Genomic DNA, 25,433 nt, shown 5'->3' with positions numbered 1-25,433 from the left:
ACTCAGATATTTATACTTAGGTAAAAGTATCAATACCACAATATAACAATACTCGGTTACAAGTAAAAGGCCTACGTGTGTTCAAAATGTTACTTGAGTAAAAAGTACAAAACTATTGGCATCAAAATAAAAAGTACCAAAGTTATAGTACTAAAAAGTTTGAAATAGTAGATCTACAAGCTCACAACGCGTCACAACGCGACGCGTTGTGAGCTTGTAGATCGGCTATTTTCAAATAGCCTATAGGTATAAAATAGGGCTAAAGTGGTTAATGCGTGTTTTATAATATAATAATGTATATCTGCAAAGTAACTAGTGACTAAAGTTGTCATCTAATTGTAGTGGAGTAAAAAGTACAATATTTGCCTCTGAAATGTAATGGGGTAGAAAAGTAAAAGTATTGATAATTGGAAATACTCCAGTAAAAAGAAAAGTACCTCGAAATCGTACTTACAATTGTACATTACAGTACTTGAGTAAATGTACTTAGTTACTTTACACCACTGCAAATGGCTGTGTGTCTTGTCTTATAATGCGTGTCTTTATATTGTACTGGTTTGTAAATGAGATTTATTAGTGGTCAGAGGTCACGCCACAGATCAAAAGCCTACGGTAACCGTACACCTACGAAATGCCGTAGCCGTGGGCTCGGCCCATTGTGCTGAACACGCTCGTCTCGGTGCGATACTTAACAAGTATACGTATTACACAAGATATATTGCGATTTGATAACACAGTTCCAGTTAAGCTTGAGGTATCCAAGCAACTTCTTTTTTTTTTTGCTTTTCCCCACAAGTCACAGTTAAGCAATTCAGACCGAGAAAGCATCTGTGTCATTTTTAGATTTCTTTGGCTATTCAAAAATAGCAGATATACAAGCTCATAGCGCTATGAGCTTGTAGATCTGCTATTTTTTGAAAAATAGTGAAAATTTGTGCAAATCTTTGTATATATATATTTTTCAAGCTATTTTTTTTTTACTCTGTTACAACTTCTGAGGGTCCCTGGAACAAAACGTTTTGAGATGGGGGGTCCACGGCCACATAGATTTAAAAAATAAATAAATTAGGATTTAGAAGACATTTGTAGAATCCCCCAGAACCAAAGATTTGAGTTACAAACGTTTGCTTTAAAAATATATATTCAAAGATTTGCACGCGTTTTTATTTTCAAAATAGCAGATCTACAAGCTCATAGCGCGGCACTCGGTGCCGCGCTATGAGCTTGTAGATCTGCTATTTTTGAATAGCCAAATAAATCAAAAAAATGACTCGGATGCGTTCCCGGTCTTAAAGGTTAAGCAATTCAGACTCTTTGGAAGTGTGAGCACAGAGCACAATATCACAATATGTCGTCTTAAAGGAGTAGTTCACCCAACAAATTACTTATTCTCTATCAAGTACACAACACACCCCGTGAAGACAAAAAGAGTCTCCTTTGTGTCTCCTAGCGGAACCCACTGCTCTTCATCAAATTATTGGCTTAGGATTGTGACAAAAAACAAAAAAAATATCCATGAATTCAAGTCTCCATGGGGTGAGTAATCTATAGAAAATACGTTATTTTTTGAGTGAACTATCCCTTTAACTGAACAGGCCTGTTCACTTTAAGATGGTTATTAATAAGCCATTTTAAAACAAGGTACTTTTTTTTTTAACATCTCTTCTGAGCTCAAAGTCTTTAAATAGTTGTTAGAATGTGCCTTTTCATTACCTAAAAAAACAGAAAAAGAAGAGGGAAAGTAAAATGCTTTTAACCTCTAGGACAATAGTTGAGGTGGCAGTTTATAATGGGTTGCTTCTGCAGGCATTCCATATTCTAATTCTTGGAACAGGACTGGTTATTCTAGTTGTGTTACGCTCTACTCGGTGCCCTATCAAAAAACGGTATTCCTCAATGATTTTTCTTTTTTTTTCCACTGCAGGCTATATGTCCTACAGCAGTGGTGGAAGAACTACTCAGATATTTTTAAGTAAAAGTAGCAATACTACAATATAAAAATACTCTGTTACAAGTAAAAGGGCCTGTGTTCAAAATGTTACTTCAGTAAAAGTACAAAAGTATTGGCATCAAAATATTCTTAAAGTACGAAAAGTAAAAGTAATAAAATGTTTGAAAATAGCAGATCTACAAGCACACAACGCGTCGCGTTGCGACGCGTTGTGAGCTTGTAGATCGGCTATTTTCAAATAGCCTATGTATAAATTAGGGCTTAAGTGGTTAATGTACATTCTATAATATAATCATTTATATCTGCAAAGTAACTTAAGTTTTCTAATACTTGTAATGGAGTAAAACTACAATATTTGCCTCTGAGATGTAGTGGAGTAGAAGTAAAAGTACCGAAAATTGGGAATACTCCAGTAAAGTCAAAGTACCTCAAAATTGTACTTAAGTACAGTACTTGAGCAAGTGTACTTAATTACTTTTACACCCCTGTATTCAACCTGCCAGCCTTACTTTGGGAAAGTCGTTAGGCGAAAATCTCCACAAACTTTCAATGATTTTCAAAGACGTTCAAAGTCGTTCAAAGACGTTCAAAGACAAAGTGAAGAGAAAGCTGATCTACAAAGCTCACGTTCATCGCACCGCGACGCGTTGTGAGCTTATAGAGCTGCTATTTTCGGCCATTCGTCGTACGATGAATCATATAGGGCTTAAGCAGGTTAAAGTCAAAGACAAACCTTAATGGCACGGCTTCAGAAAGCAGCCCCGTTTCTGTTTACATCAGCGTTTACTTTCTAATATAATTATTTTTTTGCAAATATGGTGGGTTTTCCGCATGAGCAATTAATAAAGGTCAAAGGTAAATCAATTAAAGCTGGGGGGGGGTGGGGGGCTTAAGAGTTGTTTTCCAACCGTCGCTGATAAAAGTGCGGCCGGCGTGTGGGTGCATTAAATGCATTATCTGCTAATTCTCCTGTTTTCACTTCATGCTACAACAGTTTATAATGCACTTAACCCATTAAGACCGGGAACGCATCTGTGTCATTTTTTGATTTGAGCTAAAAAGCATTATTTGTACACATTTGGCTATTCAAAAATAGCAGATATACAAGCTCATAGCGCGGCACCGAGTGCCGCGCTATGAGCTCGTAGATCTGCTATTTTTGAAAAATTGTGAAAATCTGTGCAAACTTTGAATATATATATTATTTTAAAGCGATTTCTTTTCACTAAAATCTTTGCTTCTGGGGGTCCCTGGAACAACATATTTTTGAGATGGGGGTCGGCGGCCAAATAAATATAATTTTGGGGGTCCTTGACATGAAAAAGTTCGAGTACCACTGATATAGAAACATTAAGTTTATCAGAATACTGTTAGGATTTAGAAGACATTTTTGTAGAATCGGCCTCAGGTCTTAATGGGTTAAATGTAATAAGAGATATAGTACTCTGAATGACTCAGTAATTTAATTAGGCGGCGGTGTTATTGATGGAAAAGAGGTGAATGTTACCCTGTTACTTGGTTGACTTGGTGTCGGTTGTTTGTATGTATGGATTGTAGAGTGAAGCGAGACACAACTGTTTTTCGTGTGTTTATATTTCCACAAGTGGAGTAAAACTTTATCACGTTGAAGGTTAACAGCGGTTTGTAAATGTCATTTTTTGGGAAAAAAGGAAGTGTAAAGATAAAACAGGTGTCGTGTTTGATATATGTACAATATATACTGTATTTATCAAAGCTGAATTATATATATATATATATAATTTATCATCTCATGCACACACACACCATGTGTACAGTATGTATTTTCGTAAAGGTTACCCAGAACAAATTCACGGTTTCAATGAGCGAATCATCGGCGCTCCAATGTAAATTGGGATAAATTGGTGATTTATATTAATATACCAGACACACTGGGGTAGCTAAGCAATCCAGTTGTTAAGCATTTCAAACAAAATCCATAAATTACCATGAATTAGGCCCCGGCTCACACAAAAGCACAAACCGGAGAATACATACGGTTATGTAAATGTCATGTGTCTTTTTGAGCCCCAGATAACAGGCGGTTTTCATCTTCAGCCTCATCAACACGTGCACAATGCATCCATCCAGCGTCTTTTGAGGTGAGGCCACAATGAATGAATGGCCCGATTTATAGTCGGTTAGCAGCGCAGGCAAGGTGTCACGAGCGGCGGGGGGGAAAATAGCCGATCTATACAAGGTCACAACACGACGCTTCGCGCCGTGTAGTGACCTTGTAGATCGGTATTTTCCCCGCACGTGACACACAGACGTACGACTGAAGTATACAAAACTGGCTTAACCCATTCAAGACCTGAAGCCGATTCTACAAATGTCTCCTAAATCGCAGCAGTATTCTGGAAAGAAACGTATGTTTCTGTATCAGTGGTGCTCAAACTTTTTCACGTCAAGGACCCCCAAAATGGCCGCCGACCCCATCTCAAAATATGTTGTTCCAGGGACCCCCCCAGAAGCAAAGAATCGAGTTAAAAATGTTCGCTTTAAAACAATATATATATTCAAAAATGTGCACAAATTTTCACGGTTTTTCAAAAATAGCAGATCTACAAGCTCATAGCGCGGCACTCGGTGCCGCGCTATGAGCTTGTAGATCTGCTATTTTTGAATAGCCCAAAGTGTAAAATAATGCTTTTTTTAGCTCAAATCTAAAAAATGACACAGATGCGTCCCAGGTCTTAATGGGTTAAATCAGAGCCCCCCCCTCTTTGCCCCCCCCGCCCCCACGTCCCTCTGTAGATTTTCAATGTACCCCCAAGGACCCTGGGAATACGTGGCTTGTAAAGTGGCGTATATTGTAAAGCCATCGTTTGCATATTCAGGATGTATATTATCCCACGTGTGTCTGATACTGTCTCCTTTTTCACGAGCACGGCCCTCTCTTATGTCTGGGTGTCCCCCCCCCCCGTCCCCCCCTTCCCCCCCGTCCCCCCGTTCTCCCCGCACACCCCCCCCCCTCATCTCCCGAACACCACCCTTGATTAAACTGATGTCCAATTCGATGCAGCATATTTCATGAGGTTGTCAACCAATTCTGGAAGCTCTGATTAACCGCAAGCCTGACTGAAGATGTGCCCCCCACTCCCCCCTCCCTCATTCCTCCTCTGTCTCTCTCTCTTTTCTCTCTCTCTGTGTGTGTGTGTGTGTGTGTGTGTGTGTGTGTGTGTGTGTGTGTGTGTGTGTGTGTGTGTGTGTGTGTGTGTGTGTGTGTGTGTGTGTGTGTGTGTGTGTGTGTGTGTCTCTTTTCTTCCCTTGCCGTGGTCTTTGTTGTGGTGGCAGCAGAGAGGGCTATGGCACACTGGAGCGGCGTGGACCATTGTGTCTGATTTTCTAGCAGACAAACTGACCTCTGGGGATTTTATTGACAGCCTGACTCTCCATAGAGACAGACACCACGCTGCTGGGAGGGAGGCTGGGAGAGAGGCAGAAAGACAGGCAGGCAGACAGACAGACAGACAGACAGAGAGACAGAAAGGCAGGCAGGCAGACAGAGGCTACAGAGACAGACAGACAGACAGACAGACAGACAGAGAGACAGAAAGGCAGGCAGGCAGACACGGTGCTGGGCCCAGCACCGGTGGCTATAGGAGGAGGCTAGACAGACAGACAGACAGACAGACAGACAGACCGACAGACAGAGGCTACAGAGACAGACAGACAGACAGACAGACAGACAGAGGCTACAGAGACAGACAGACAGAGGATACAGAGGCAGGCAGACAGACAGACAGACAGAGGATACAGACAGACAGACAGACAGAGGCTACAGAGGCAGACAGACAGACAGAGGATACAGAGGCAGGCAGGCAGACAGACAGACAGACAGACAGACAGACAGACAGACAGACAGACAGACAGAAAGAAAGAGAGACTGAGACAGACAGACAGACAGACAGACAGACAGACAGACAGACAGACAGACAGACAGACAGAAAGAGAGACTGAGACAGACAGACAGACAGACAGACAGACAGACAGACAGACAGACAGACAGAAAGAGAGACAGAAAGACAGAGAGACTGAGACAGACAGACAGACAGACAGATTAAAATTATGAGATGGAAAGACAGAAATTGGCAGAAAGAAAGAGAGACTGAGACAGACAGACAGCCAAACAGACAGGGTAAAATTATGGGATGGAAAGACATTGAAATCGACAGAAAGATTGAGAGACAGATTTTGATGAGACACTTGGAAAACTCACTGTGTGTGAAGGAGAAACTGAGAAATGATATCAGGGATATATAAAAAGTGTGCGTGCGTGCGTGCGTGCGTGCGTGCGTGCGTGCGTGGCTGCGTGCGGACGGGTACGTGCGTGTGTGTGTGTATTTCTAGACAGAGAGAGAGAGAGAGAGAGAGAGAGAGAAAGAAAGACAGAGAGAGAGAGAAACGCCTCCCCCCCCTCTTCCCAAAAAAAGGAGTTTGATTTCCCCAAAAATAATTTGCCTTGGGTAGAGGCAATAAGAACTGAAAAGAAAATGGCCGCCTCCAACAAGGATCTAATTAATTTTGAAGGATCATCAGCCCCCTTTAGTTCAAGGCAGGGTACAGAGGGAGGGAGGGGGCACGGAGCGGGAGAGAGAGAGACACAGAGAGGGAGAGGGAGGAGGAGGAGAGGGAGGAGGAGGAGAGAGAGAGAGAGAGGGGAGTAGAGGAGGAGGAACGGAGGGAGGGAAAGAGACAGACCCCTGGGCTGATTAGAATTCACTGCAGGTAGGAGCTGGCTGCTGTTCACCCACTGTGTCACAGCTAAAATGGAATCAGCGGTTGTGACTGGCAGTCTGGGCAACCGAAGCCTTTGCCTTTTCCCCCGCTCTCTCTCTCTCTCTCTCTCCCCGGCCCTATAGCTCCCTTTTGTGGGGCCGTATTCACCTCACTTTACCCCTCCAGGCAGGTGGATTTGCATGTCTGGATGGTAGGCGGCCGAGGGCCGGGGGGGTGTAAATATATATGCTTTGCATTGTCTCAGGCGTTAAGGCCCGCCCGCCCGCCTGCCAGCCTGCCTGCCGTGGCATCGGGTCGCTGTGTTGCATCATAAGCCAGCCGTGCCATAAAATCGTGTTTTAAGGGGAGCAGTGCTGGTGTCAACAGTCTTGGGCTGGTGCACGTGTGCGTGTGCCTGTGTGTGTGTGTGTGCCTGTGTGTGAGCGCGCGCGCGTGTGCCTGTGTGCGTGCCTGTGTGCGTGTGTGTGGGTGTGCGTGCGTGTGTTTGTTCAGACGAATGTTCTGCCTCAGCAGGATCAGGCATATTCACCAATTATTGGTGATTTAACAGGCCGTTCATTAGTTGTTATTGTTTTCCATTGTTTGGTTTTCCATTGACCAATGTACTGGGAGGGAGGATGAAAAGAACATTTTGTGTGCCACAGAATTATTTTCTCCACAAAAATGGCCTTCATGGTGCAAATCTTAAATAGAAAACAGGTCTGACTTCAATATAGCTATCTGTTTATTTATTGTATGTTTTCAGCTATAATAAGATTAATGTGTGGGGTTTGGCTGTTTCCATCGTAGGGTTAACTCCTGTCAAGCAGTGTTTCTTTCCATGCTAATCGACGGTATACGCAATTTCCGTAATAAATCATATCTAAAAAACAAAAGGCTAATCTTATTTGCGGGTCCTTTGGGGCATATCCACATGGCCTAACGTTAATGTGTATCTATTTAAAGGTCCTTGACACAGAAAAAGTTTTAAGAAGCGTATCTATCGGGCGGTAAAGAGCAGACCATCAAAAAGAGAGCCCCCCGAAAAAAAAGAATAAAGAGGAGAAAGACATGGTGCAGTTTTCCATTCATCGTCCCCTTCGTTAAATCACAGTACTTATGTGCTATCCTACTTCCTCTCTTAAGTCGAATAGTTGGCTTCCTGCTCTCAAAGTGAGGGAAGGTGTGCTGCGTTCTTTGAACGTACTGGATGTTTGTAAATGTGGTTTCTGTGTAAATAATAAGAGAGCAGGTCTGATCAAATCCCAGAGCCCTCACTGTGCAGTGCGTTCAGAAACGTGATAGTTAGGCGTTTGTACAAATAGCACTATAGTACGTGATTTTTTCACTAAGATACGGCTATTTCCTTGACATGTTTTTAAAAAAAGTATCACACCCCTTTTCTCATTGCTCCTTATAACTACATATAGGAAGAGATAAGTCCTTATCTTGCATCATGCTTTTGGTGATTTCACAACAGTTATAAATCTGACGGTGTTCACAGAGCTAAATCAGCGGTGTTATAATATAAGTGAAAAAGTAGAACCGGAATAGGTTTGATCACGGTGCTTTTATCAATGTTTTGTGTGACCCGAACGAACGGGGTTAACCCATTGAGACCTGAAGCCGATTCTACATGTCTCCTAAATACCGACAGTTTTCTGAAAAACTTATGTTTCTATATCAGTGGTGCTCAATCTTTTTCATGTCAAGGACCCCCAAAATGATATGTATTTGGCCGCGGACCCCCATCAAAATATGTTGTTCCAGGGACCCCCAGAAGCAAAGATTTGAGTTAAAAATGTTCGCTTTAAAAATATATATATTCAAAGTTTGCACACATTTTCACGAATTTTCAAAAATAGCAGATCTACAAGCTCGTAGCGCGGCACTCGGTGCCGCGCTATGAGCTTGTAGATCTGCTATTTTTGAATAGCCCAAAGTGTAAAATAATGCTTTTTAGCTCAAATCTAAAAATGACACAGTTCCAGGTCTTAACGGGTCAAATCGTACGTTCGTCGTGTAGATATTGTCTCGATTGCGTTTTTATAATTTGTATAGTTATAATCCCACGGTATAAAAGATACATTCCTGTAATGTTTTCTTAGACTCTCTCTCTCTCGCAGTCTAAAGCTGGTAATTATGTCTAAATGCTGTTGAGTGCCATTCTAGTGTTACTTTATGAATGTTGTTTTGTTGCACTGCATGTCTAGAGTTTTTTATATTTACACGTGTGTGTACATGTGGGTAATAATATTCCAAGTTCTTCTTAGCAACTACTAATAGGCCTCTATACGTTTGCTTAGGGAATGTTGCTTTATTTGTTTAGTTTACAAAAAAAGGACATGCACACACACACACACACACACACACACACAGCAAACAGACACACAAGTTGCGCGCACACACACACACATGCAGTACACACACACACCTCACATTCAGTATATATGTATATACACACACTCACACTCACACTCACACACTCACACACACACACACACACACACAGACACACACACACCACAGTGAGTGTGCGTCTTCTTCTTTCGTCTTGGCCAAAAAAAATTGGGCTTCACTGACCCGGTGATTTAGAGAGAACGGCCGAGGAGGAGATCTTGGCTCCTGTCGGCGTATGATTTTCCACCTTGATTTGTAATTGGTGGTCAAGTGCCTGAGCGGAATGTCCTCCGCTCGTCACGGCGTTCCTTTGGAGACGCGTGAGCAGTGAGCACATCTGTTGCAGAGAGACAGTGTGTCAGGGTGCTGCTGCAGTGGGGTAAAGTAACTAAGTACATTTACTCAAGTACTGTACTTAAGTACAATTTTGAGGTACAATCAATGCTCTGAGGAAGGCTTGTAGCCGAAAACGCGTAAGCGTTCATTTATTGGTGTGTCCAATATAGGAAAGTGGATGTGTGAGTACTTTGTCCTCTGTTTAATTGAAACTTTGGATGTGCTATACCCTTTTTGGGATTTTTTTAATTCCTTATTTTGATGTGTATACTGGACTCTAGGTAATTGTACTTTACTAGAGTATTTCAAATTTTCCATACTTTTGCTTCTACTCAACTACACCTCAGAGGCAAATATTGCACTTTGACTCCACCCACTACAATTATGTGAAAACTTTAGTTACTAGATATTTTGTAGATTTTGATTATCATTATAAAACATACATTGACCACTTCAGCCCTATATACATTTCGGCCATTAGAAAATAGCCGATCTACAAGCTCACAATGCGTCACGATGCGACGCATTGTGAGCTTGAAGATCTGCTATTTTCATAAAGATTTTTAGACATTTTATACATTTGAAAACTTGTGAAATGGGACATCCTGCATAAATAGTACTTTCTACTTTCGGTACTTCAAGTACATTTTGATACCAATACTTTGGTACTTTTACTCAAGTCAATTTCGAATTCAGAACTTTTACTTGTAACGGAGTATACTTCTACATTGCAGTATTTGATACTTTTACTTAAGTAAAAAAAATGTTAGTACTTTTTCCACCACTGCGGTGCTGTAATATTCCTGTTGCCATACTGTATAATATCACTGCTGTCGTCGGAGGAGGAGAAAACGTCTTATATTCATATTCTAACTTCTGTTTTTTTCTGATCTTAACGGCCTGTTTGATCACACTACAGCATCACACAAAAGCATCAAAAAGCAGCAGATCAACAAGCTCGAAAACGTGGCACGAAAGCGGTACGTTTGGAGCTACCTGGTACCGTTTGCTGTTTTTGAATTTGAATCTTGAAAAAAGTAACAGTTTTTACGGACACGTGAGACGACAGAGACGATATCCTGTTGCCCTGCGGGCTTAAATTTGGGAGTGCTGTATCGCTCGTGTCTTACATTTATAAATACCGCGCCTTGACCCCCCCCCTCATCTCTAAGCCTCTAAGTTTCCAAATTTTGTTGTGAGCATGTTTTGCTCTTAACCCATTCAATGCAGGAACGCATCGACAAATGTCTTCTAAATCAGTGGTTTTCAACCTTTTTTCATGCCAAGGACCCCTAAATTGATGTACATTTGGCCGCGGACCCCCCTTTGAAAATGTTTTGTGCCAGGGACCCCGAGAAGCAAAGATTTGAGCTAAAAATGTCAAATGTCATTCAAAGATATGCACAGTTTTTCAAGGTTTTTCAAAAATAGCAGATCTACAAGCTTGTATATCTGCTATTTTTGAATAGCCAAAGCTAAGTGGTTAAAAATGATTGTGACTCATTTTGCTGGGGACCCCCTGGTACCCCTCCAAGGACCACTGGTGGTCCCCGGACCACTGGTTTAAAACCGCTGTTCTAAATCATAACAGTTTTTCTGAAAACCGTTGTTTTCAGAAAAAAACATGCTATAATGTTGCTATATAATATCAATGGTTCTCAAACTTTTTTCATGTCAAGGATCACCCAGAATGATATGTATTTAGTCGCGGACCAATATTTTGTGTGTGTGAGTGTATGTGTGTGTGTGTGTGTGTGTGTGTGTGTGTGTGTGTGTGTGTGTGTGTGTGTGTGTGTGTGTGTGTGTGTGTGCGTGCGTGGGTGTGTGCGTGTGCTATTTTTGAACAGCCAAAGTATAAAGATAATGGCTATCTTAGCTAAAATCTGGCTAAAATCTAAAAATGACACAGATGCGTTCCCGAATTGAATGGGTTAATTGTTATTTCAAGTATCAGAGGAATGTGGTCCGTCCGTCCCTCTGTGTGCCCTGTGGGCCCTCTGCCCTCATATGCTCTTCCTCACCATCGGCTATCTGATGTCAGAGCATCGATGCAGATTTCACTTATACTTACCAACCATTGATACTGAAGGCCGTCTTATCTGCCTACTACACACACTCGCACACACACACACACACACACACACACAGACACACATACACACGCAGACACAGACACACACACACCCATAGAGGCAGCGACATACACGCAATCACACATAGCACCCCCCCCCACACACACACACACACACACACACACACACACAAAATCGATATTATTTAAACCAGGGGTCTTCAACGTTTTCAGGCCAAGGACCCCCTAGCTGAGAGAGAGATGAAGCAGGGACCCCCTACTCTATATAGCATAAAATTGTGTTTCATATTAAAGTTTTTTTTTTTTACTTAGTCTGCTCTTTTTTCCCTCTACACCTATAGCCTCTTTGCCAAAAATAGCCGATCTACAAGCTCTCAACGCCTCGCAGCGCGAGGCGTTGAGAGCTTGTAGATCGGCTATTTTCGGCTAATGTTCCCCTCAGAAAAGGAATTGTAGGGTTCAAGTTTAATGTAAAAAAAACTAAATCATATCACACACTGATTTAAACACATCCCATACACACTTTATTTATTAAGATTGTGCACTTAAACATGCATACACATAAATGTACTAAGATGCAGTTAAGAGTCCTGTAATTATACAGTATATATGTCCTTATATACACACATGGTGTGAGTGTATAGATAGATAGATAGATAGATAGATAGATAGATAGATAGATAGATAGATAGATAGATAGATAGATAGATAGATAGATAGATAGATAGATAGATAGATAGATAGATAGATAGATAGACTGTATAGATAGTTGGACCCATGCACAAAGCACCTTCAAAGCACCTCAAAGTATGCTACAGTGTGACTAATGTACACACGGCCATTTTGTGACCTTTTCTATATACTGGCTGTTATTCTTAATTCTTCTGTCATTGTTGTGACAGTTGTTGTTGGTACGACGTCGAGAAACCGAAAGCAAAAGATTGTTGTTTATCCTGGTGTACATGTGAGACACAACATGCCTATAAAACTAATAAAATGTAGAATCTGCCAAGTGAACCTCGGATGTGAACGGATACGATGATACGAGTTATATGATTATGATCTGGTGAGCTCATTTATTAATTTGTAACTCCGTGGTAACTCTGTGGTAAGTCTGTGGTAAAACCGAGGGTAAATTAATAAATCCTCTCTGTCGCGGCGTTACTTTTTCTCAGGATTCCAATTCAAAAATAGCAAAAGCATCAGATCTACAAGCTGGCGGATCTGCTACTTTTGTGTGACGCTGTAGTGTGATCGAGCAGGGCGTTCGTTTACGAAAAAACACACGAAAAGTTAAAATATGTTGAAAATATGTTGCCCGACAGCAACGATATGTATTAACATTTCTTTCCTTCTATCTGCCCCCCCCGCCTCTCCCTCCCTCTCTCTCTCTCCCTATCTCCCTCTCTCTCTCTCTCTCTCTATCTCCCTCTCTCCCTCCCTCTCTCTCTCTCTCTCTCTCTCCCTCTCCCTCTCCCTCTCTCTCTCTCTCTCTCTCTCTCTATCTCCCTCTCTCCCTCTCTCCCTCTCTCTCTCCCTCTCCCCCTCTCTCTCTCTCTCTCTCCAGAACACATGACTTGGCCAGAGAGGAGTAGTGTGAGCCTTGCCTAGCACTGGCCTCTGTGCACTTCATCTCCACCACCACCAGCAACACTGAAGCTCCTCTTCCTCACCTGCCCTTCATCATCACCAGCCCTCCTAACAACACAACACATCATCTGACTGTGAGTACTTTAGCATAACAACCTTTTCATGCAAATATACAGCAATAATAAATGTGTTTTTAGGGTTTTGTTTGTTATTTATGCAGCAATATGCTGCCCAAAAAAAAAAACACTATACCCTCCTACTTGCTTCTGCGTAAAACAATGATAAAATAAATAATAATAAAGTGTTCTTTCACAAGAACAAATGGGTCACAGACAAAAATCTGCTTCTGGTTTTTGTTTGACCCAATTAATGTTAAAATGTTCCGCTGTTCACTTTTTTTTTTTATCGCTTCTTAGTGTAAAAGGACAGTGTATATCGTATAAGACATTGGCCATATGGTTCAATCGAGTTTTAACATGCATACATGCATACAGTACATACATACATATATACATACATACATATATACATACATACATACATACATACATACAGTAGTTACTTTGCAGATGTAGATTATTATTACAAAACACTTAAACCACTTCAGCCCTATATATATTTCGGCCATTTGAAAACAGCAGATCTACAAGCTCACAATGCGTCGCATGGCGACGCATTGTGAGCTTGTAGATGGGCTATTTTCAAAGGATTTTTATACATTTTAAAACTTACAGACATACATACATACATACATACATACATATACATACATATACATACATACATACATACATAGAGTATAGTGTATATCACAGTATGCGGTTCTGTGTATTTCTCCTCAAACACTTTTTTCCCTGCTATGTACAGCATATTAAATGAACATGCTCTCCATTCTGCAACAGTCAGAGTGCAGAGCAGTGCTGCAATAAGTTATTGTAAAGTGACGTAAATTCGTACTGTATCCAAGAACAAAATGGAGGCCCCATTCCATGGCCAGGTTGAAGAAAAACACTGTTCAACTGTCTTCCTCGACTGGGTGTGTCAGTGGTTTAATTGGTTTCAATGAAATTACATTGCAACCGAGTTCACATTCGTACAAAGAGATCAAAGAAGCAGGATGTTATTAATTTTTATTTCTTTTTTGCATACTATTGATGCTTTGCATACAATCCACTCTCTTTTATTTTAGACCGGGGCGGCCGGTTTCCCTTCAATGTTTCGACCGAGGAGAAGAGCAAGCGTAGAAAATTAACTTTAAGAGCGTGGTTTGTTTCGCTGTGTCACATCCAAGTGTGCTGGCAGGATAGTTTGGCAGCGCCATCATGGTTGAACACATGGCTACCAAAAGGGATCTATCATCATCCTCTGTGGCTAGTGTGCCACCTACTGGCCGGTGATGGTGGTGTCTCAGAGATATACACACGCTGTGGTGGCTGGTAATAACCAGATGGAAACCATCTTAAAACGTCTTGCAGTGGTGGTAGTACTCAGATTAAAATGTTACTCAGGCTGAGTGAAAGTAGCTATACCACAGAGTAAAAATACTTCATTACAAGTGAAAGTCCTGCATTCAAATCTTACTTAAGTCGAAGTACAAAAGTATTAGCTTCAAAATAATAGTTAAAGTCTAGCTAAAGTAAAAGTACTCAGTATGCAGAATGCCCATTTCAGAGACATATCAAAAATATATTGCATATCATGTTATTGGACTATAATTATTGATCATTAACCAATTAAGCCCTTTTTTATAAAAAAAAATAGCAGAAGTACAAACTCACAGTAAGCTTGTAGATCTGCAATTTTGTATCACATTTTTAATTATTATTCATAATTAAAATCGGCAAAGTAACTAGTAACTTAAAGCTGTCAAATAAGTGTAGTGTGTGCGTCTGAGTTGTAGAGAAAATAGAGCTATAAAGTGTAGAAATATCACATAAAGTAAAATGTACCTAAACATTTTTACTTAATTCCAGTACTTGAGTAAACATTTACGTAGGTACTTTCCACCACGGCACGGCTTGCCACCCTGGTCATAAATGGTGTATGTGTTTGTCAGGAACAGGTTGAACAGGCATTTTCGGTTCAACAGACATTCCCATGGCTTAGCAGAGAGAAGATGGTGCATTTGTTTGGTTTGGTTGTGCCAGCTCGTTGTTAGGAGGAGATAATATTGGATCGAGGGAATTACATTTTAGATTAGATTCTATGATATCACAAATTAATATTATGACTTTGTACAACATCATGGCAAATAGTCTTGCTCTGTTAACAACGGCAGTATGAGAATAATCTTTAATTCATTGTAGTTACTTTTGAAGTTTTTAACTTTACAGTTTAAACAGCCCTTTTTAATGAAGAGTGATACTAGCACATGTAAAAGTGGGTTGAAAATATAAGAAATGGAACGAGCTATTTCTGAAGATCCAAAAGCTTAAATCGAATTTGTGATATATTCGCCTTTTGTACAATTACCACATGTCTAAGTCTAAAGTATACTAATTGTTTACGCACACACCTAGCCACCCACACACACACAAACCACACACACACCACACCACACACACAACACACACACATGCACACGCACACGTCCACATACGCACACACACACATAATATGTGTATTAACTCATTAAAACCTGGAAAGCGTCTGTGTCATTTTAGATTTGAGCTATTTATATAGAGCAACACACGTTTTTCAGAAAACTCTTAGGATTTAGAACAGTGGTTTTCAAAAATAGCAGATATACAAGCTCACAGCACGTCACTTTGTGCCGTGCTGCAAGACTTTATACTTCATACATCTGCTTTTTTTTAAACAATATAAACTAATTCTTGAAAAATGTTGAATAATTTTGAATTGTCTAACACAAATCTTCTCTTCTGGGGGTCACTGAGACAAAACATTTTCAGATGGGGGGTCCGCGGGCCAAATACATGCATACATTTTGGGGGTACTTGGCACGAACAAGTTTGAGAACTGATTTAAAAGGCATTTGTCGAATCGGACTCAGGTCTTAATAGGTTAATGATTAGCAAAGTTAATGTCTAGCTTTTTGTTCAAGTCAAATCATTTGGTAAATTCATCATAAAGAACATATGACAGAGTTTATGTTTTTTCGCTCCACTTTGCAGGTGACATCAGTTGCAAGGGGATGACCGAGCGCATTCATAACATCAACCTCCATAACTTCAGCAATTCTGTACTTGAGACCCTCAATGAGCAGCGCAACCGTGGGCACTTCTGTGACGTGACTGTTCGGATCCATGGAAGCATGCTACGAGCTCACCGGTGCGTGCTGGCCGCTGGGAGCCCATTCTTTCAAGACAAGCTGCTCTTGGGCTACAGCGACATCGAGATCCCTAGCGTGGTCTCAGTGCAATCCATCCAGAAGCTGATAGACTTCATGTACAGCGGGATCCTGCGGGTGTCCCAGTCGGAGGCCCTGCAGATCCTCACGGCGGCCAGCATACTGCAGATCAAGACCGTCATCGATGAGTGCACGCGCATCGTCTCGCAGAATGTGGGCCTGGCCGGCCCCGGCGGGTTCCCCGACTCCGGTCAGGAGACGCCCCGCGGCACCCCCGAGTCGGGGACCTCCGGGCCCAGCAGCGACGCCGAGTCGGGCTATATGCAAGCCACGTCGCTCTCGCAGCAGAGCGTGGACCGCGCCTACTACTACCAGGGCCTGGCGCTGCAGAACGGCACGCGCGAGCGCTCGCTGTACGCCGTGGCGAACTACGACCAGGCCCTCGACGGCGCAGGGCCGAAGGACCAGCAGACGCAGGACCCTCCCTGGATCACGCGCATCCACGAGAGGAGCCAGCAGATGGAGCGCTTCCTCGCCACCGAGTCCTCCACCCACTGCCGCAAGCAACCCCGTCCGGTACGCATCAACACGGGGGGCGTGGTGCACCCGGGGGGCGGCGGCGGCGGCGTGCACCCGGGGGGTGGCGGCGGCATGCACATAAAGCAGGAGGCCGACGACGACTACAGCTGCTACAACATCATGCCGGACTGCCAGGAGGACGGCCACAGCCACGTGGAGGGCGTGGAGAGTGAGCCCAAGGGCGAGAGCTTCGACTCGGGGGTCAGCTCCTCGATCGGTACCGAGCCGGACACGCTGCTGGAGCAGCAGCAGCAGCAGCAGCAGCAGCAGCAGCAGCAGCAGCAGTACTCCACCATCTACGGAGGGCGGCGCGAGAGCGTGGGCGAGGAGGGCATCCAGGTGGACGGCATCGGGGACGCGTCGGGCGGTCCGGTGCACATCGAGGTGAGCGACTCCTCCCCGGAGCAAGGGCAGCTGGAGAAGATGGAGGACGGGGTGGTGAGCGCGTCCCACATGATCACTAGTGACAGTAGCATGATGCAGCCCCTGGCCAACAACCCGCTCCTCCTGGCCCAGTCCCTGCCCAGCGGGCCCGGCGGGCACTACATGCGCGGCCAGGCCGAATCACACACCAGCAGCAACCTGAGGATGCCAATCACGATGACCAGCAACTCCCAGGTGATGGGCACCGCCGGCGGCAACGCCTACCTGCCCAACCTCTTCGCCACGCAGACGGCGAGAGACATCAAGCCTTTCCTGTTCAGCCTCCCCGGGTCGGGCATCGGCGGGGGCCAGCAGCCCCCGTTCGCCCCCATGCCGTCATTCCCCAGCCCGCTGTCGGTGCAGCCGGTGTCCGCCGGTGGGCAGCAGCCGCAGACCCCCGGGGGCTTGGGCCAGCAGGGAGAGAAGAAGCCATACGAATGCACTCTCTGCAGTAAGACCTTTACTGCCAAACAGAACTACGTCAAACATATGTTTGTCCACACTGGTGAGTCATGTCTCCCTCTTTGCTCTGATCTCTTAACCACTTAAACCCTGTATACTTTGTTGACCGGGGGTCCCCCCAGGGGGGTCCTATACTTGGTCCCCCTCCTTTTTTTTGTTCTCTTTTTTTTTTTTTTTTTTTTACCAATACACCATCTGTTCAGCGGAAACAGCAGCTCTCTACAAGTTCTCTACGACGCGTTGCATTGCGAAGTGTTCGTTTGTGAGCTTGTGAGCTCTGCTGTTTTGGCAGAATGTTCACCTATTTGCACCGAACGATCACCTATTACGAGCGGAAGAATAGGGATGCAGGGTTCATGCGGTTAAGATTGATTTATATTTTTTGTCGAATGCCGAAAATATCCTCACAATAGAATGGCAATTATTGGTCTAAATTAGGTATTGTTGTAGATGCAGTGACCATTGTAAAAGTATAGCGCTTTTGCATTTTTCCTACACATACTGGCAACAGAAAAGTATGCTTTTCTATTAAAAAAAAGGAAAAAAGAAAGCTAAGAACATTACTATGTCCCTACATTCTTGACTTGAGACTGAAGCAATGTTGAACAGTAGTTTTATTATTATTACCCTTATTATTATTATTATTACTACATTTATTTTTCATAATGATAAAGGTATTTGCTGCATTTGTATAAATTAAATAATATCCCTCTGTGGGGTGAGCATCCAAAAGTAAAGATTGACTACGTACTGTGAACCCTCGTTACAGTTTTGTTCCATGAGGCGATATTACACAAGACTATATCCATAAATCTTATTATTGCCCAACAGTGATTTGGTGACACCACTGTTGCTAGGCAGAGGCTCGCTCGGCAACTGGAAATATTGCACCAGTAGCATGTACCAATACGTAAAAAAATAAAAAAGAATCCGCAATTCAAATTTCAAACAGAATCTCAACAGAAAACAAGGGCAGAGTTGAGGCTCAAGACAAACGGATTAAGATAAGCTTTCAAATGCAAATTCAGTCGCATTTCCATGATCAATAGTGCAGACCTTTGACCACCGTGTGTCACATATTGAGCTACAGAGCTAATATATGAGGTTGAATGCTCTTTTGTTGTGATTTGACGGTGATACAGTGAATTCAAGTGAGTCATAGCAGGCAGACAAACTGGCATACATAAATGCAGGGTTAGGGGTCCTGGGGCGGGGGCGAGAGGGGGTCCATGCCTCTTCTTTTGATATCTCGTCTGGTCCCTCATTTTTATGGCCAGTGGGAATGTTTTTTTATCCCCGATTCTGGTCAGACTGAATAAAAAAACATGCATTTCCTTGTGTGAAATGTAGACAAAATGTAGACATTTATGTTGGATAATATCACAATTTAACAATTGAATAACAAAATTGCGTCAAACCCGACATGAACCCTGGCATCCCTGTTTGGGGAAAATGTGTCCAAATTTGTCCATTCCTTTTTTTCTTTTCTTTTTTTTAATAGCAGAAATAGCAGATCTACAAGCTCATATGAACTCACGTGAGCTTATAGATCTGCTATGTCTGCTATTTGTTGCACAAAGATGTAGATTTAAGTGGTTAAGAAAATGTCCCACCCTCTGTTTTTTTTGTTTTCACAAATAGAACCTCTGTTCTTGTACCTGAAGTACAAACATATGTTTGACGTGGTTCTGCTTGGCAGTAAAGGTCCTACATGAATGCAATGCACACACTCACTCACACACTCACTCACTCACTCAATCACTCACTCACACTCACTCTCACACACACAAACACACATTCACACACACTCACACACACACACACACACCTATACTTACTTACATACACACACAGATGAACATACCCGCTCATTACGGTAACAGGATAGGTGGGCACTAGGGACATCTAGGCACCTCGACGTAAAATTGGCTATTTTGTCCAAAATGTAGAAAAAATATAGATATTTGAAAGATGGTCTTAAGTAATGTAAAGTATACATGATGTGAACATGCCCCATTTAGACCTGAGGCCGATTCTAAAAAACGCCTTCTAAATCCTGGCCTAAGTTTTCTGAAAAACTTCAAATATTCATTCAAAGATTACAACTAATGTATGTTGCTATATACTGTACATAGCAACAAGAACCCCAAAAGGGGTTCCCGTCCTGAAAGGTATAGTTACAAATAGGGCTAAACATTTGACGATTAAGGTCTAATATTTCTACAATTAATACAAATTGCTACAAAATCTGTATATCCAGTCATTTTGGGGCATAAACAATAAGTTGAAGGATACAATTAGGTCTGATAATGATGTACCGTGCACGTTCACATCGTGTATTCTTTACATTACTTAAGACCATTTTTTTCGAATATATATATATTTTTTAACATTTTGGACAAAATAGCCTTTTCCTTTGAGGTGCCCAGATGTCCCTAGTGCCCACCTATCCTGTATCCCTCATTACAATAGCGTTCGATTTGCAGCTCAACTAATAAGCTTAATTATGGTTAACTAGCACCACTGTGCTCACTTAGCATACTTAATGTTTAGCCTACCTAAGTGAGCACAATTCCATCTGCTGGCATTTACAGTGTGTTGTTCAACGTTACTCCTTTCACATGTATTAATTTACAACATGTTGACAGCAGAGACGGTGAAAAGTGGCTCACAGGTCCCCGAAAGTGACTGACAGGCAACACGGAAATAAATATTGAAATAAAGAAAGAAAACCAAAATAGATGTTTTGAAATCGATGTTGCTCGGGATGTTTTGAAGGTAATTTGCCAGCGGGGGATTTAGAACGTATCATACTAGTGTGTTGTTGTTTCTTTTATTTCCTCTCTCATATCTCTCGGCATCGCCTCCCTGTGCGTCTTATCTCTATCGATAACTCCACAGTGACTGCCTTTATCTTTATCAAAGTTTTATCGTCTTATCATTTTAACATTACATTTGAAATTTTAAAGATGATCTTCTGGGCATTTTTAATTCGATACAGGAGAGTGGAGATTAACAGACAGCACAACACAGACATCACTGATATATACAGTGTGTGTGTATATGTATATATATATATATACATTTTAAATTTTATTTAGTATACATTATTAACATTCTAATTGGTTTAATGTGGTTGACACACATTTTTCATAGTTAATTGTGTATATCAAACATGCAGTGAAACATAAATATGAAACATATAAAAAGGAAATGCATGTATTTAGTTCAGTTTGACCAGAAAGAGAAAAAGGGGTACGGGGGGTATGTCCAATGACCAGAGGGGTGGGATATCAAAAGCGTAGGCAAAAAAAAGAAAGCCATGGCCAAATGACACTGCAGTCACAGAACCCTGCATTGCTTTTCACTTTTCCAGTAGAACCTGCTACAATATTCCTATTAGATCACAGCATGGTATTGTCTCAGAAAACAGCGCTGGGGTAAGAAAAAAAAAGGAAAGCCACATTTATACATATTATCTGGCTTGTCTTGTCAGGTCCCAATATGGAACAATGAATCAACAATCAAACATCAGAGCCCCCTGGTAAAGACTGTGGTGTCGATACGCGTTGATCTGTTTGGTTGAGCTCGCTCAAAAGAATAAAATTCATATTTATCATTCCACCTGAAGACGGAGAGAGAGTGCCTTAACCCATTAAGACCTGGAACTGTGTCATTTTTAGATTTGAGCTAAAAAGCATTATTTTACCCTTTGGGCTATTCAAAAATAGCAGATATACAAGCTCATAGCGAGGCACCGAGTGCCGCGCTATGAGCTCGTAGATCTGCTATTTTTGAAAAATCGTGAAAATGTGTGCAAATCTTTGAATATATATATTTTTAAAGCGAACATTTTTAACTCAAATCTTTGCTTCTGGGGGTCACTGGAACAAAATATTTTGATGGGGGTCCGCGGCCAAATACATATCATTTTGGGGGTCCTTGACATGAAAAAGATTGAGCACCACTGATATAGAAACATGCGTTTTTCAGAAAACTGTTGGGATTTAGGAGACATGTAGAATCGGCTTCAGGTCTCAATGGATTAAAGTGTGTTTCTTTTCCATGGTTATCTTGCACCCACTTGGGGTGACTATAGATCAAGCAAAGGACTTCCTGGATTTTGTTTTCTATGAAGCATTTTTTTTGTCTCAGACAAAAGGCGGCTTTTTGGCACCAAAACCTTAAGCTCGATTCACTCCCATTCTCATTTTGCGGATGTCCTCATTCTGCATGTCTTTCCAGTTTGTAAAGAAAGTCCAGACGCGGACTCTCTTATTTCATAATGGCTGTTTTATGCACATCGGGTCAACTGATACTCGCACACCGGACCCCAGCGCTGCATTCTCTGTGTAGCTAGCTTCCCCTGGAAAGGAAAAAAGAGAAAAGAAAAGCCAGTGCAATTCTCATTCTTGTGTTGGGAAAGAATGTGATAGTAGCCAGCGTGTCATCTGGCCAGTGGCTCTCACTTCAGTCTCTTTCTGTTTTCCGTCCTGTAGCTCTCTCTGTCACTGTAGTGTAACATTCCTTATTGCATTCATATTTTACAATATGAGTTACTGGTGTTGTTGAGAGGAGAACCCAACCGAAACAACTCACCCGAAAGAAACAACAAAAGAGCTCATTATATCTCACAACTGTTGTACAATAACACAACTGCCGTGATGTATAAATATTAGTTTGCTGGAGAGACCCAAGAAATTACAGCTGCACACAAGTAAGCGCCGCTAGATACTCGCTAAAGTAGTTTGGTGCCGGGTGAAGAGGTTCTAGCGCTCGCTCATGACACAGCAGAGCTTTGCCAACAGACAGACTTCACTTGTCAGATCCGTGTGAAAAGAAATTAAGAAAAAGTACAAAGACGCGACCATATGTTAAAGGCACTTGTGGAAAGGCAGCAGGAGAAAAAAAAAAGAGCGGTTTGGTTTTGTAGTCAGTGTTCATTCTTTTGCTCATTTGTTTTTTCTCCCCGTATGCTTTCTGTCTTAATGTTTATGTCTTTTATGTATGCAACACGCAGGTGAGAAACCTCATCAGTGCAGCATCTGCTGGCGCTCGTTCTCCCTGAAGGACTACCTAATCAAACACATGGTGACACACACGGGGGTGCGCGCCTACCAGTGCAGCATCTGCAACAAGCGCTTCACCCAGAAGAGCTCGCTCAACGTCCACATGCGGCTGCACCGCGGCGAGAAGTCCTACGAGTGCTACATCTGCAAGAAGAAGTTCTCGCACAAGACCCTGCTGGAGCGGCACATGGCGCTGCACGGGCCCTGCGCGGGGGGCGGCGGTAGCCACGGAGGCCACGGGGGCCACGGGGGAGGCTCCGGCGTCCCATCGGTGCCCGCCGCCATGGTCCCGGGGCTGAAGCTCGACTCGGGGGCGCCGGCCGGCGCCATCGGGGTCGTCCCGGGGCTGGCGGTGCCGATCGGCGGCGGCTCTATTCCTATGCCCATGGCCGTGCCCGAGCCGGGAGTGGTGGTCCTGGCCATGCCCGCCCCCGGCGCCGTCGGGGGCGCGGGCGGGGTCGGGGGGGCCGGGATCGGCGGGGTCGGCGGCGTGGGCGGAGTGGGCGTGGCCACGGAGGCGAGCTGCCAAGAAGGGACCACCTACGTGTGCTCCGTCTGCCCTGCCAAGTTCGACCAAATAGAGCACTTCAACGACCATATGCGAATGCACGTCTCCGACGGATAAGTACAACAACATAGATAAAACTTCTTTTTGTTTTTTGTTTGTTTTTTCCGAAAAAGAATGAGAGAAATTTTAAAATGGCACTAGATTTTTTCTTTTTTTTCCTTATTTTTTGGGGGTATGAAGAGTAATGAGTATAGACACTGGCACATTAAGTTTCCCAAAAAAAAAAAATGTTTTTGTTTTGTTTTTTTGTTTTTTTTGTTATTTTGTTATTCTAAAAGAAAACAAAAGATGGTGGCCTTAAGGCTTAGTAGTTTGATTATTGATCTACTGGATGGATCCTAACTACAGGCCTCTAAATGTATGCTTTCCTAAAAATACTGATTTATGTGTTGAACACTACCGAAAGGCCTACGAAAGAAACGCACATACACACAGACACACATATATATAGCGTAGATATATCTGTATGAGTGTAGATGTGTGCACCAAGTGCAAAGTGTAACCGTACTGTGTGTGAGTTTGTGTGTGTCGACGTCAATACTTGTGTGTGTACGAGTGACGGTGCGTGTTTTTCGTCTTTGTCCGTGCGTGTGTGTCCGTGTGTGTGTCCGCGTGTGTGTGTGTGTGTGTGTGTGTGTGTGTGTGTGTGTGTGTGTGTGTGTGTGTGTGTGTGTGTGTGTGTGTGTGTGTGTGTGTGTGTGTGTACACATACTGCCATGAAACCTTTTTCGCACGGCAGGTTGTGAACCCATACTGACCGGTTTGGAGACTTTAGATGTCCAAGCTTACTGTGGTATAATTTACAACAACAATAACAAAACAACATAAAAAAAATATAATATACTATATCATCTGGGTTGGGCTAAATATTCCCTCTAAAATACTGATGGTCACAAGATTGCCTTCTCTTATGTAAAAAAGAAAAAAAAGAAAAAAAAAACGAGTAGTTAATTTGACACTGGGTTTCTTATTTATTCCTTTGGTTCTTAAGGGATTACAATGCAGCTGTTGTAAAAGGTACCAATTTCAATCATTTTAATGAAATATAACTTCCTGTCATTGGTTACAGGGGCAATTATTTTTGCCTACGTTTTATAGATATTGTCCATGCGTCTTGACGGTTTAAAAAGTTAAGTTTACTAAATTAGGGTTTCTTGATGAGACAGTATTTGAGCAAAACTATATAATGTTTCTTTTTTTTTTCTCTCTCTCTCTCTCTCTCTCTCCAGAATTTAGCTCATTTGCATACACTGCCACTAATATCTTTAAAATAAAAAGACTGTTAAGGCTGGTACACCTCTTCCATTTCAAGATGTAAGAAGAGATACAAAAGACAGAATTAGGTTCATTTTTCAAATTATCAGTTGGAGAAATTCTTTGTTTTTGTTTCATTTGTTTTCGAAGGCTTTCACACATACAGTACACACAGTGAAATCCTGCAGTGTTAATCTAACTCTTAACGGAGTCGACTTGGTTCCATTTCTATACTCGAAGACTTAAATTAACGCTCCGGATTTTACAGTGCTGTTTTATGGCAGGCTTGCGTATGCGGACACAGGCTCTCTCTCCGACAATATTGCTGCTCCTTAACTTGCACCTGACTGTTAGTATGAGATGCAGACTACAGCAGGATTTGTCATTGTTATAACTATTATTGTTATCGAGTGGCCTATACAACATGGTTATAATTTGAGAATCTCGTCATCTAGTCAGGGGGTTTGAGGTCAGCTGTCGATTGGCCCAGTGCTAAAGAGGGAGGAATTTGCTTTGAACCCCAAAAAAAAGACAAAAAATCAATGCCATTCTGCTTCCTGGAACCCATGTTTAAGAACCTGTTCAATACTATTGCAAAGCTGTTTTAGCAAAGAAGGGGGGAACTGGTGCGCCTTTATACTCGGTGCGCTAGCTCCGCC

General features: G+C 42.5%; 1 protein-coding gene across 1 annotated transcript in view; it reads left to right on the top strand.

Moving 5' to 3' along the window:
* Nucleotides 1–24,218, top strand: part of zbtb20 (zinc finger and BTB domain containing 20) — a 51,497-nt gene extending 27,279 nt beyond the window's left edge. The window contains exons 2-4 of the mRNA XM_084074798.1: nucleotides 13,087–13,243; nucleotides 16,244–17,926; nucleotides 22,904–24,218. Coding sequence (XP_083930924.1) covers nucleotides 16,264–17,926; nucleotides 22,904–23,577 — 2,337 coding nt within the window. The 5' untranslated portion in view covers nucleotides 13,087–13,243; nucleotides 16,244–16,263 and the 3' untranslated portion in view covers nucleotides 23,578–24,218. The remainder of the gene's footprint in view (nucleotides 1–13,086; nucleotides 13,244–16,243; nucleotides 17,927–22,903) is intronic.
* Nucleotides 24,219–25,433: the final 1,215 nt, after the last annotated feature.

This window comes from Gymnoscopelus microlampas (assembly GCF_963454915.1).
Source record: "Gymnoscopelus microlampas genome assembly, chromosome: 12".
Taxonomy (NCBI): domain Eukaryota; kingdom Metazoa; phylum Chordata; class Actinopteri; order Myctophiformes; family Myctophidae; genus Gymnoscopelus; species Gymnoscopelus microlampas.
The sequence above is the reverse complement of the archived record's forward strand: the minus strand, read 5'-3'. Positions and strand labels throughout refer to the sequence as shown.